This window comes from Heterocephalus glaber, unplaced genomic scaffold (genome assembly GCF_053883595.1).
Source record: "Heterocephalus glaber isolate CG9 unplaced genomic scaffold, H.glaber_assembly_v1.0 deba00001733, whole genome shotgun sequence".
Lineage (NCBI taxonomy): Eukaryota > Metazoa > Chordata > Mammalia > Rodentia > Bathyergidae > Heterocephalus > Heterocephalus glaber.
In genome coordinates, this window is record NW_028258444.1 from 8,250,384 (window position 1) to 8,264,009 (window position 13,626).

The window sequence follows — 13,626 nt, forward strand, 5'->3', positions numbered from 1 at the left end:
GAGTGCAGTCTAGGAAATTTAGTGAAATCCTATCTCAAAAAATAGATAAACCAAATTTAATAGGGGTACAGATGTAGCTCAGTGTGAAGGCCCTGGATCCAATCCTCAGTACCACAAAAAGTTAATAATGAATGGTCTAATGATTAAAAGGAAGATGATATGGAGTTCCACAGGCTTTCTAATCAAACATTGCTGGTTTAAATTTCAGTCCAGTGCCCGGGTACTGTATGAGGCTGGATAAATTACCTAACCCTATGTCTTCACTTTCCTCTTTTGTTGAATTAGTTCAGTGAATTAGTTTAATGAATCAATGTATATGCAATGTTTTATGCCCACTGGATAAATAATAAATATAACTATTAAGTTTATGATCGAATATATTCATTTTCCTGACTTTCACTGGACTGTAAGCTTGCGATAGGGACCATATTTCACTTATTCCTAGGATTTAGCACAGTGCCTGGCATAAGTTAGAACTTAATAAAGGTTCTGAGTTAATAAAGGAAATTAACATTTAAACAATTTTATGACTGTTGTACACAACACTTCACAAGATTTTGCACCCCACAATTTGTAATGGAGGTATGTGTGCACACAAACCCAACATAGCCATGTAAAGTATGGGGCATTTTCTATCACTGGAGTGCTTTGTAATTTCTTTGATTAATCAAGGCTTTTTCATGGTGATTAAGGAATTCATAAGGAATGTTCAGCTCTGATAACTACACATTGAATTAGAGATGGTATTATAATGTATTTATATACAGCCACATTCTTGTTTAGACATGTAATGATTTTAACCACTAAAGTCACTTTTCTCAGTTTTATTAATACACTCCAGCTGGTAAGTGGAAAACTGGCTATGAAAACGCCACAATAAAAACTGTAAGGTCCTATGTGCTCGATAATCAGGAAATCCACCTATAGTGAAAGAGGGATTTGTTTTCAATGGAAATATTTTACATGTCTACCTGTATGCTCTTTTGCCTCATCTTTCTCCCTTGCCTAAAGCCTCACTTCCTGCCATCTACCAGCCCACCTAAGTTTACCATTATAACCCAGTTAAATAAAGTTCAATGGTGGGAGCAGCACTGAATCAGAGTTAGGAGAATTTCATTTGATCCCCAGATCTGTCCCTAGATACATCACATAATTAGAGTAAATCTGAGTGCCAATTTTTCTCAATATCAAAATAGAAAAATAATATCTGTCTCAAAAGATTGCCACAAACATTAAAATAAAATGATGTAAATGGAGATTATAAATTATAAAGTGCTATTCCAAATATATGCTAATATTATTGTAATTTAAAAAAATTTTTATTGTAGCTTTACATTTTTTAAAGTATGGACTCCTCTTTTGGGCATACACACACAATAAAGCAATATTTCTAGAAAGAATTGTAATAGATAATGTTGCCAAGCAAAATACCAGCCTGGGACAAACATTGTTTGGATACACCATTTCTATGTTGGCAATTCTCTTTTAAAAATGAAAAGGTTTATTAAGAAATATGGAAGATTCTCATTAAAATTAATTTTTATGTCCCTGTATTAAGATACTCAAAGTTTAAAATTTTTAAAAATGGCATTTTATGCTTATTTAGCCATGCTTTTTTTCCTCTCAACCACTGCCATTAAAATATTTTTTATATTGAAGTTATTTCCTAAACTTTCAGGTAGCTTCTATAAGGTTTAGTTGGCCACTAGCAATGATGAACATATATTATAGTTATTAAAACTAACATCAGTCATGAAAAGACTTAAATGGTACTCAGAGTTCTAATGTTTATGCACTTGATATCAGCCCAATTGCTGCCTTAAGTTTGCATTTCCAAGAGATATCTCCAGTTAAAAATGTCAGACACATCTCATATACATAGTAATTTGGTGTTCACCACGAGTTCACCTAGAAAATCCTGTTTTACAGGTAAATTAGGCTTTCACTAAGAATTGGTGTAAGCCATCATGACTAATCTCACATCATGCATTTTTTTAATTTTCTTCTTAAAAGTTAGACCATCTGCTTCTTTGATTCTAAAGTCATATAAAATATTTCTTGCTGGCTTTGTTGTCTGTGCTTAGCTTAACACATTGCATGCACTGTAACAGGCTATCTGTGAGTCTTTATCTAAAAATTAACTTTTAAGACATGTCAAAACAAATTAGGATGTCTCATCTTCACTTCTGATTGTTTTCAGCACTGAATCTTCTCCCAAAATTTTACATAGTTCATTGAGTCTCTGCTGCATTTTGGGAATTCCAGCTAGTTGAGATTCTAGCTTTTGTTTTTCTTCACTCAATGTTAAACGAATAGCAGTATCCAATTGTTCAAACCGCCAACCTCCTTCACCATCAAATTGTAATAAATGAGTGTGGTACTTCCTGCATGATTAAAATGAAATAATATTATTAGCCATAATTGTGAAAAACAATTTTTGTCACAGGTTTATAATTCTAATTGATAGTCAAAGGCAAATTTTAAGCAAAGTTGCCTAGTTTACATTTGATTTTCAAGGATATCACAAAAAGATAAATACTGTAATATTCTAAAATTCAAAAGTCATTAATCTCCAGGAAATTATCATTGATTGTGTTAAATTTATTTCACATTCTGACTGTATAAGAATTACAAAGGAAGACTACACTGTTATGTGTATTAATTTATCTTTATAACCCAGTATGGATGGCTCCTTCTTAAATAATAAAGTATTCTTAGAATGGAAGCAAGCAAAAGAAACCAAGGAAAGAAAGTAAAAATTTAAAAGGGCACGCAGAGAAAAACTAAGGAAAATAAAAGAAATAAAATAGGAATTTATTATTTTACCTTTCTTTGGAAATGAGTTTTTCTACATAAGTAAAAATTTCTCAATAATGGAACTTTAAAAATTTTTTTTAAGGAACTCATTGATAGAAATCTTTTAAATATTCTTTCCTATCTTTGTGTGATTTAGTTTCTTTTTTTCATGGCTCAGTTAGAGGTAGGAATTTGACAGCCCTGTGAGATTATTATTTACAAAGTCCGAAATAACCCATCTTCTCTGAAGCGGAGAGGCGATGTCACTAGTCTTTGGGAGATGTGCGGAGACCGGAAGTAGAGAGCTGGTACCCATAGCTGAGCCACCTGGATAGTGTCACTTTGCTTTATTGATCCAGGACTCTTCAGTTTTCTGTCTTCTTTGTAGGTTGTCTTACTTCTTGCTTCCTGTTAAACTGTCATCTATTATTATTTATTAAAACTACTGAAACTTTTTCAGGAAAGCGTCTACCTCTTTGTTTCAAAAAACTGAGATATAATACTCAGGACATAAATTTACCCTTTAAAGAGTACAATTAAGTGGTTTTTAGTATATGCACAAGCTCATGAAACTGTCACCACTACCTAATTTCAGAACATCTTCATGCACAACAGAAACTGTGTTAGCAGTCCTCGCCATGTCTCCTTCCGTCCAGGGCCTGCCAACCACTAATCTCCTTTCTGTCTCTGAATTTCTCCATTTCAAGTATTTCATGTACATGGAATCATACAATATGTGGCTTTTGTTACTGGCTTCTTTCACTTATCAAAATGATTTCGAGGTTCATTCATTTGTAGTATGTGTCAATACTTCATTGGCTTTTATAGCTAAATTATATTCCCTTGAACAGCATTGTACATTCTGTTACTCATCAACTGATGGACTTCTGTATACCACACCTCCAGTATGATTTAGATCTGAAATGTGTCCCCCAAAAGTCTCATGTTTTTAGAAGGTGACTGGATCACTGGGAAGCTGTGCTCATCCATGGGCTGATGCACGGATGAGTCTGTGGATGAGTGTGCTGTTAGGAGATCTGAGAAGAGGCAGTCACCAGGAAGGGGAAGGGAAGGGCTCACCTCCCTCCCCAGCCCCTCCCTTCTCTCTTCCTGCTTCCTGGCTGCCATGACCTGAGCAGCTTTCCTCCATGGCAGGCCCTTCTACCATCCCATTTCTGCATTTTAACTTGTCTAACATGGACTGAAACTTCTGAAATTGTGAGCCAAAATAAACTTTTCCTCACTCAGTCGTGGGTGTTGGGTATTGTGTCCCAGTGATGAGAAAGTGACTGACACATACCCTCCCCCCATTTTTTTGCAATAATCAAACTCAAGGCTTTGCACATGCTAAACAAGTGCTAAACTACAACCCCCAGCCTTAACTCTCTTTAAATTGTATGTTTCACAAAGGGGAAATTTAGCTAGCTTAGCTGATAAAGTAAGGTGACTGTCAAGCTGACAGTTTAAATTTGATAATGGATGACACAGATTAATAGTCTTCTCCTTATACCTTTAGTTTCCCCAGATTTCGAAAAATCTGATCTCCCAGAAGCTGGGACCATCTCAAAATTAAACTGAAAGCAGTGTATTTCTATGTCAATTGGGAAAAAATGCCAAAACATCCTGTTATAATATGAAGGTTAAGGCAAAAATAATAGAATACAATAGGAAAGAGAAATAATGGCAAAGAGTCCATCTTATTTATTTCCTTCACAACTTTTTTGAGGCTATCCTAGCCTTGGATCCACAGCTAGAAGCAATTTTAGGTTGTGGTTATTCATCTCTTGGGTAAGCTCTACCTCAAAGTATAATGAAGGTTTAACTCATCACCCTGGTCCTACAACATTACTTGATTTCTACAGGGGCGGAACAAACTCAGTAGGTGTTCCATGCCCTGAGAGTCAAAGGCAAGTTCTGTAGTATTAGCTAAAATAATATTTCAAGGTTTAGGATAACCAGAGGAATTTAAAAGAAACAGCTATTTTAACTGTGACTCATTAGAGATGATCTGTAGGGTTCCTTTATTTTTATTTATTTATTTATTTTTGGTACTAGGGATCGAACTTGGGACCTTGCGCTTGTGAGGCAGGCAGTGGCACCACTGAGCTAAACCCCTGGCCCCCAAGGGTTCCTTTATAAATAGGATAAAACTTAGAAATAATTCAATAAGCTATTATTTTTTTAATTCTTTAGACATTGGTAGCAATTTTAATCTTTACAATCAACAATTACCCATTTGTTGTTATGGTGGAAAAGATAATGAGTCTTTTCTTACTTCTGAAGTCCTTTCAGAGAAAATAATAAATGTACTTTCCCTGAGAGAAAAGATAAAGAGAAATGATATTTTCTGTAAAATGATTAAACTAATTCACAAAGAACTGACATTGAGTTTAGTTTTATGGAGAAATGAACTGTGGGCAGCTGCAATTCAATTATGTTTTCCTGGTTAAAAGACATAACATTACAGATTCTGCTATTTGCTTAGAAAACTATTTGTTCCTCTAGTTGAGAAAACAATGACTGAAATATTTCCAGTGTCTCTTCAGGCTAATGGAGTGAAGAAAAAATGACAAGATAGAATAATAAAACCATTGATAAAGGTCAGAAAAACATCAGCTCAAAGAGGTAACTCTGTTTTATGCCATTTTGGGAGCTTGTCTGGAACTCAGGTCCATGCCAAAAAGGGCTCCACAGTTCTGCCCTGGCTCTATGTCATCCCTAATTTAGAGGATTTACAGGAAAATGTCATAATTGGCTTAAAGACCCAGGATCTGTTGGATTTCTTAAGGAAAGGTCAGGAGAATCCTATCCATTGACAGAAATTCTAATGCATGCTGGACTAGATCCAGAGTGTCTCTGGAGAGATTAGCACATCCTATCACTCTAGATGTTGCTTGATTTCTAACAATGAAGAGAAAACCCACAAAGTTAGGGTCACTTTATGAAGTGTTCTACTTTCAGATCCATTATCTCTAGGGGAAAAATTCTGAAAAATCTGAATGTTTAAATGCAGTGAGAATAGATTAATACTCTCAATAGAAATGAAATCCAGAGTCAGAGAACATTGAACAATAAATACTGCTCTCTCATAATTTTTAATGTAGCTATTCTCTGTAAGAAAAAAGGTATAAAGAGCTTCAAGGATGAATGCAAAGGTTGCTGTTAGTCTAGTTTGGTAGCCATGTATGATGGCAGCTTTGGCATGGAGTCTGATCAGCCACCTGTCACGGAATGCAGGAGGGGAAGGGGAAAGGGAAGTGGTGGTGGGGGAGGCCTGTTCACTCCCAGGGAAATAGGAGCCCAAAGCACATACAAGAATGAGTCACATAGCTACTAATACGCCAAAAGGAAAAGATTTTGATTGATGAAACAGAATAAGTAAGAATGAGCAAGTGTTTTTATGGCTTATGTATGAATACATTTTGAGCTCTCTTACGGTAGATATGGCTGTATATCATAGTACACAGAATGTTATTGTGGAAGCTAATTTTCTCAGTTTTCTAATTCTCAGATTCTTTGTAAAATGGTAGAATTAGATGACCTATATTCCATAGGGTTGTTGTGAGACTTACATAAAATGAACCTGGCCCAAAATAGGTGCTAAACCTTCATTGGCAATTGTTACTATGACAATAAATCAATGAAAAAGTAGGAAAGCTATAAAAATAGTGTCTTTTTAAAAGGGGAAAAATCCTATTAAATTTCATGAAATATTACTAAAAAAAGTTCAGTTCATTTTTACTTAAAAATAAGCTTTTCTTCCCATGTGTTCTATAACTTTATCACTTGGGGAAATATCAAATTGTCATCCATTCCCCCAATCCCCCATCTCCTGATTTAAAAAAAAACAACAACACCTAAAAAGCCAAAGATTTAGCTCAGTGGTTCCGCCACCTGCCCTGCAAGTGCAAGGACCCGAGTTTGATCCCTGGTTCCAAAAAAAAAGGCCTAAAAGAATGATTTAAAAATATATAAATATATTCTTTCCTAATATATACTAGGATTATGATAAATATTTTCAATTCAAAGAGATTACTAGAAAATGATGATAATGACCAAATAACACATTACAGTTATGACAACAGATTGGAAGGAATTCTACATGATTAAGGTACAACTTAGAATACAGGTAAGAAAATAAGCAAAATGCCTCATGGTCTACAGTGAAAAGTTCTGCAAAGTTCTTTAAACAAACAGAAGGAGAAAGCATATTTCACAGATCAGCCGGCCATGGAACGACTTACCAAAGAGAAGGCCTGTGTGTTATGGACAGTAAAGACATCCCAGCCCCTTTCGCAGCCTGAAATATCTTCCCTTCAACATCAATGCTGACGGCACTGGTGCATTCATCTAACAATGCATACTTTGGTCTTTAAAAAAACACAAAAATTATTTTTTTCTTCTTTGAAACATAAATCTTACTTTGGACAACATTAAGTTGCAATACTAACAAAAAGGGGCATATGACATTATTAAATGTGATAAGTAATAAAGAAAAAAACGTAGTCACACTTTCTTCCACTTGGACTAGACTATCACATTCTTCTTACATTCTTGCTCATGATATTATAAGCCTTACTGTCATTCAGGTGAATAAATCACAAATATGAGACCTAGGAAAGATGAGGAAGGTTACCAAGTCCATTTTCCTGGAGAAGACAGGGTAATTCTTGATGACAAGGCTTTGATTAATTACATGAAGCTAACTATTAAACTGGCCCCAATCCTGTTAGTAAAGGTGTGACAAGATTATTTTATTCACAGCATGAATTCCTAAGCATTACTCATGGAATTTCATCACTAGAAGAGTCTGCAAGAATGAATGTGCCTACTTACAGGCATTTAATTTCATACTTCTTATGGTTTAGACCAAAAATGTACCTCCCAAAGGCTCATGTGTTCAGAGGAAAGACTTTTGGTGAGTGACCAGGTCCTGGGGGCACCAATGTGCAGTATGCCAAATAGCTCACTATACTGGAGGAGGTTGTGCCTGGTGGAAGGAAGTCGGTCACCGGGGTATGACCCAGGAGGGCATTTCCTTGTCCCCAGGCCTTTTCCTCTCTCTGGCTCTTCCCTTACTCTCTGCTTCCTGGTTGCCATGGGGTGAGCCGCTTTCTTCTCTGGTGTTGTTTCTGCCTTGAAGTTAACTGACCATACACTCAAACTTCCGAAGCCATGAGCCAAAATATACAACTTTTCTCTTTTAAGCTGTGTGAATCTGGTATTTTGTCCTAGTAATGTAGATGTCACTGTGAATGTGAATGTTAATCTTGGTTGTCCACTTGGTTGGCTTGAGAGCCACCTAAGAGATTAGAAAAGTACACTCCGGATGTGTGTGGTTGGGTCATGGTGGCGTGGCACTAGGGAGTATAGCTGGTTGTCAGTCACTTCCTCTCTGGCACTCTTCCCCTGTCTTCTGCTTCCTGGCTGCCAAGAGGTGAGCAGATTTGCTCTATCACATCCTTTTGTCATAACGTTCCTGCTTTGGAGCCAGACAACCATGGACTAAAACCTCTGAAACTGTGAGCCTAAATAAACCTGTCTTTCTTTAAGTATCACATGCCAGGTATTTTGTTCTGGCAAGGGAAAGTTGGCTAATGTAGTAACCATCTGAATACTATTGGGACCATGCTTATGGATCCAATTCTTAGAGGAATAAACAGTAAATATTTTTGAGGTTGTTTCAACAAGATAACAACTATTTGTAGCTCTTTTTTTTTTTTTACATTGATGGTGAGTGTGTACTATTCTTTCTATTTGCCACTCTCCCTTCCTTATCAGACCCTTGCTCTCTCTCATCTTCCTCTGTCCTTTTGTCCTCTCAATTCCATCTTGGATTTAAGGTATATATCTGGTATTCACCAACATGATTTTGCTTAGATCTTGGGATCGAAGTAAATTCTTACACTGATATTTGTTTTTCATTTTACAATTGAAAATTCAGTTTCAAGGGCTTGCCAGGATAATTTTCCTCATGAAGTTATTTTTAAAATAAATGATAAAAGAAAAAAATGAAATCAGTGGTAATTTCTTAATCAGCCTAAATACAGTAATTACTCAACCCTCTAAGTTTCTTTTCTAAAATAAGTTTGCTTATTAAGAGGATCCTGTAATCTATTCTGGATCACTAGTCAAGGATAATAGGCAAAGGAGTCAGAGGCAACTTTAACACATTAGACTCTAAAAATGCTTGCCATGCAAAGAACTAAAATATCACTGCATCTGCACCAGGACAACATCAATGGAAGTATCTTTGTGGGTTGGCTTTGGTTATTGTTCTGGTTTAAGCATCAAGCATTACTTCTTATATGAATTGATTAGTATTTTGTGAATGATTTAAGTGGAAAAGAAGAAGAAAAAAATATAAAAGGGTAAAATTGTCTTTTTGTATAAAGGTCTTTATAGTAACTAATTTGTTTATTGCTTTTTAATTATTTTTCAGAATGCTATGAACTAAATAGAGAACTAATGCCATTTTAAAATTAGAAAAAAAAGTACATATGTACTTTATGCCATTGTCATAACAACCTCTAATCTAGCAGTTGTAAATTAAATCACACACTTCTGTTTCCTTGGCAGGATGTGTGTGTGTGTGTGTGTGTGTGTGTGTGTGTGTACACATGCTTGCTTAAACACACCAAAGAATATAGCTGGAATCTGCTACTGGTATGATTAAATAAAATATTAGACAATATAGCTTCTCATATTTTCTTTCCTTTTCCTTTGATGTACTATCAGAGAACAGGGCTTATGAAAGACCCAATCCATACCCCTTAAGACAGGACTTTCTGATCATTCTCTAAATGTGAAAATCAAAATGCCCTTAGAAAGCGTATGCTATGGTAATACTTAGCACTCCCTGCCAAACTTCTCCATTTTAGTCAACTCAAGTCTTCCACATTATGATGTAAACCTTCTTGTTAATCCTTTGAGGAAGAAAGGAGGCAGTGCCTCAACATTGTGCTTTCTCTTCACTGGGTTTAATTTTCAAATACCTTTTATCTTTTCTCTTTTATTTCTCTTAGCTTTTTTCAACAGATGCTTTTTAACTACTTGTTCATCTTCAATGATGTTTCTATGGCTCATAAAAATTTCTTTCCATTTATATTCCTATAACTTGATCATAATTTATTATCATATTTTACTCATGGTATTTTAGATAAACATTTCAGCTATTTGTTCCAAATTACAGGCACTTAAAATCTCTTTGGGTTAACAACTTTTACTGATATATCTTGCTCTTTATTGCAAGGTTTGTCTTAACACACTGAGAAATTTAAGGTCTCACTTTACATTCTATCATATTCCATGTCACTAACTATGTTGAGGACCATATTACTGAATATTTATGGACAAGACCCAAACACATTCAGGGTGATAAGGGTAACAGCTGGTCATAAATGTCAAGCTACACAGTTTACTCTGGAATCTCATCAGAGAAAGCAGTATTCCAAAATACACATTACTAAAATTTCTGAGCAAAATTTGGTTTGTATTTTCTTAACTCACTATACTCTTAAGCTATGAACATTATTACAAGTAGCATTATATTAACACAACTCATAATTTTTCTCACTATAAAATTCCAGCTAGACAGAAATTCAAAACAGGTGAATTAATTTTTGATAATTAAAATCGGAACAAAAATTTTCCATAGGACATATAATTGGAAACGGGCATGAGGGAAGCTTCTAGGGTAGTAGAAATGTTCTCTATCTTAGACAACCCACAATGTGGGAAAAAAGCTTCACCTGCTCTTCCTCAGACAAAGGTCTACTATCTAGAATATATAAAAAACTTTAAAAGATCAGACTTCCCACATTTAAAGACCCAATCCAAAAACGGGCATCTGAAATGAACAGACATTTCTCAGACAAAGAAGTAGGAATAGCAAATAAATACATGAAAAAATGTTCAACATCACTGTTCATTCGAGAGATGCAAATGAAGACAACGCTGAGATTCTACCTCACTCCAGAAAGAATGGCTGCTATCATGAAATCCACCAATAACAAATGCTGGCGGGGCTGTGGGGAAAGAGGAACCCTGCTCCACTGCTGGTGGGAGTGTAGACTGGTGCAAGCACTGTGGAAAGCAGCATGGAGATACCTCAAAGAACTAGGACTGCAAGTCCCATTTGACCCAGCTATTCCCCTGCTGGGTATCTTCCCCCCAAAATTAAAAGAATCATACCACAGTGATATATGTGCACCCATGTTCATAGCAGCACAATTCATAATGGATAAAACTTGGAAACAGCCCAAATGCCCATCAACTGGAAACTCGATAAAGAAAATGTGGTACATTTGGTACATAACTTTTAAAACATAACAATAAACCATGGCTAGCTATTATATAATAATTCAAAAAGATATATAACAGCATATGAAATAGAAGAATATAAATTATAATATTCTTTATGAAAATAATTACATTAAAATGATTAAGATTATAATCAACTTTTGTTGATTTAACCCATTTATGTATATCTAAAATATAAACGCTTTGATAAAAACTAAATAAGTAAAAAAATTTAACCCAAAATTTTAATAGTGTTTTTGTAGGTAACAAAATTTTTAATTCTTTTTACTTACTCACATTTTCTACTTTTATAAAATGAACATATAATTATATTTTAATAGAATTCTTAGATCACATATTCTTCTTTTAATGATAAATATATGTTATAGTCATTAAAAAGCCGAATATAAATCTAATCGAGATTAGATTTAGATTTTTGCTCTTATTTCTAATTTATAAGAAAAATGGGAGGTAGAGGAATGATATTCAAAGGATCTCGTGGACCAATCAGGTCAGTCTAGAATGTGCAACATTCAGTGTGCCAACTGACCTAGTTTCTTCAAGTCAACGATTTTTAAAGGTGGTAAGGGCAAGGGAAGAAGTGACTCTCTAAAAAAGAATAATTTTTTCATAAAACAGAAAAAAAGCTCAAAAAAAGAATCAAGTGATAATAGCAAAATACAATGTATGAAACTTATTTACATCTTCGTTTGTACAAACCAAATGTAAACAGGTTTTTAACAATCAGGAAAACTTTGAATATGCAGTAGGTATTAGATAACTTCAAATAATTATCAGTTTAATTATGTATGCCTATGACATGTTATTATGTAAGAAAATATCCTAATATTTCAGATATTTATACCAAAGAAGTTAAGGGAAAATTTTCATAATGTCTTTGATTTGCTTAAAAATAGCTCAGGAATTAACAAGAACAACAACAACAACAAAGAGTACATAAATCAAGTGGGACAAATACTGTATTAGATTTGTTGAATCAGTGTAATGGAAATATCCGGTTGATTTTGTAATTTCCCTCTTTTGATGAATTTTTTTTTCCCGGTACCAGGATTGAACTTAGGACCTTGCTCTTAACAGGCAGGCACGGTGCCACTGAGCTAAGTCCCCAGCCCATTGATGAAGTTTGAATATTTTTTCATACCCAAAGTGTCTTTCTAAATGATGGCCAACTAGTTTCTAAGTGTTCAGTAAGGGTAATTTGATCTATTTTTTTGCTCTTCATTGGTTTTTTTAAAAGTTCTGTAGGAAAGTATTAGTAGTTGCTCTCTAACTCGTTAAACAATGTTGACTCTGCCCCAAATTATGGCACAGTTCTTGTTTCCTTAAGCGCTAAAAATGAGTAAGATAATTCTTGATAACTTCATACTCTCCACAATTCAGATTCTTAGGCTAGAGACTTAAGCAAAGAGAGAAGGAGAGAGAAGACAGGGAGACGGAGGGAAAAAGAGGCAGCGGGAGAGCAAACAGAAAGGAGACAGAAAGACAGAGAGTTTTTTTCTCAGAGAATAGGACTACTAAGAGGAAGGAATCAGGAATCAGAATGGCTTTAATATTTCTTTCCCATCCTTTGTGCTTGGTATCATTAAACTCAAAAGCCTATGAAGCTGTTGCAAAGGGAAAAGTTTTAACAAAGAAATTAATTCCTGCATCTTGATTTTTCTGCATCCACTAAGTCTCATATGGGCTGATTCGTTATTCCATTGGATATGCATCTGATTTCCGGAGTGAGCAATGTTAGTTTAAGAGGTTACCAAATGGTTAGAAAGTTTATTTATTTTGAATTTAATAGTCGAATTCAGAGGTATTCCTGAATGCCTACCTACTAAGTTTACATTAGTATAGTAATGGTTATGTATTATTTACATTCTAAAGTTAGTAGTAATTGTATTTTAAACCTTAGGATACATAAAAATATAATTAGGCCCTCTGTACATTGTTTCAGCTGAGGCACATGGAAGAAGTAGAAAGAAATTAAACACTTGGAGATTCTGCTACAAGAAAAAATAACCTAAGACATTTAAAACTGAAAACTTTATGCATTAGTTTTTCTATAAGATTCATTATTAGTGCATGTTTGCAGTACATAATGTTCACATTCCTTGTGTGGAGTTGGTACAGGTCAGAACACATCCAATTCCTTTTTTCATACTCTGTCCTTTCCCTCCCTCACCCCTTCCTTCATCTCTTGATCTTCTTCTCCTTTGAGAAAGATCTATCTCCCTACTCCATATTATCTATCATTTATTAGCTTTTTATTTATAACTTGGGTTTCTCACATAAGAGAAACCATGTGATATTTAAGCTTAGGTGGCTGATTTATTTTACTTAACATTATGGTCTCAAGGTGGGTACATTTTCCTACGAATGACTTAAGTTTATCTTTCTTTATGGTAGAGTAGTACTCCATTATGTGTAAATATTATGCTTGAGATATTTTAAAATTAAGATAAAAATAGTGAATATTGTTCTGACTGTTTTGGTGGAATAGTGCTACCTGAATATAGTACA

The 13,626-nt window shown here is 34.7% G+C and overlaps 1 protein-coding gene across 2 annotated transcripts in view; it reads right to left on the bottom strand.

The window, feature by feature from the left end:
• Positions 1 to 809: 809 nt before the first annotated feature.
• The window catches only part of Abcd2 (ATP binding cassette subfamily D member 2), a 56,576-nt gene continuing 43,759 nt past the window's right edge, over positions 810 to 13,626 (bottom strand). For both annotated transcript variants that reach the window (XM_004855005.4, XM_087200237.1), the window contains exons 9-10: positions 7,041 to 7,166; positions 810 to 2,384 (exon numbers count right to left, since the gene is read on the bottom strand). In XM_004855005.4, the coding sequence (XP_004855062.1) occupies positions 2,165 to 2,384; positions 7,041 to 7,166 (346 nt within the window). In that variant the 3' untranslated portion in view covers positions 810 to 2,164. The remainder of the gene's footprint in view (positions 2,385 to 7,040; positions 7,167 to 13,626) is intronic.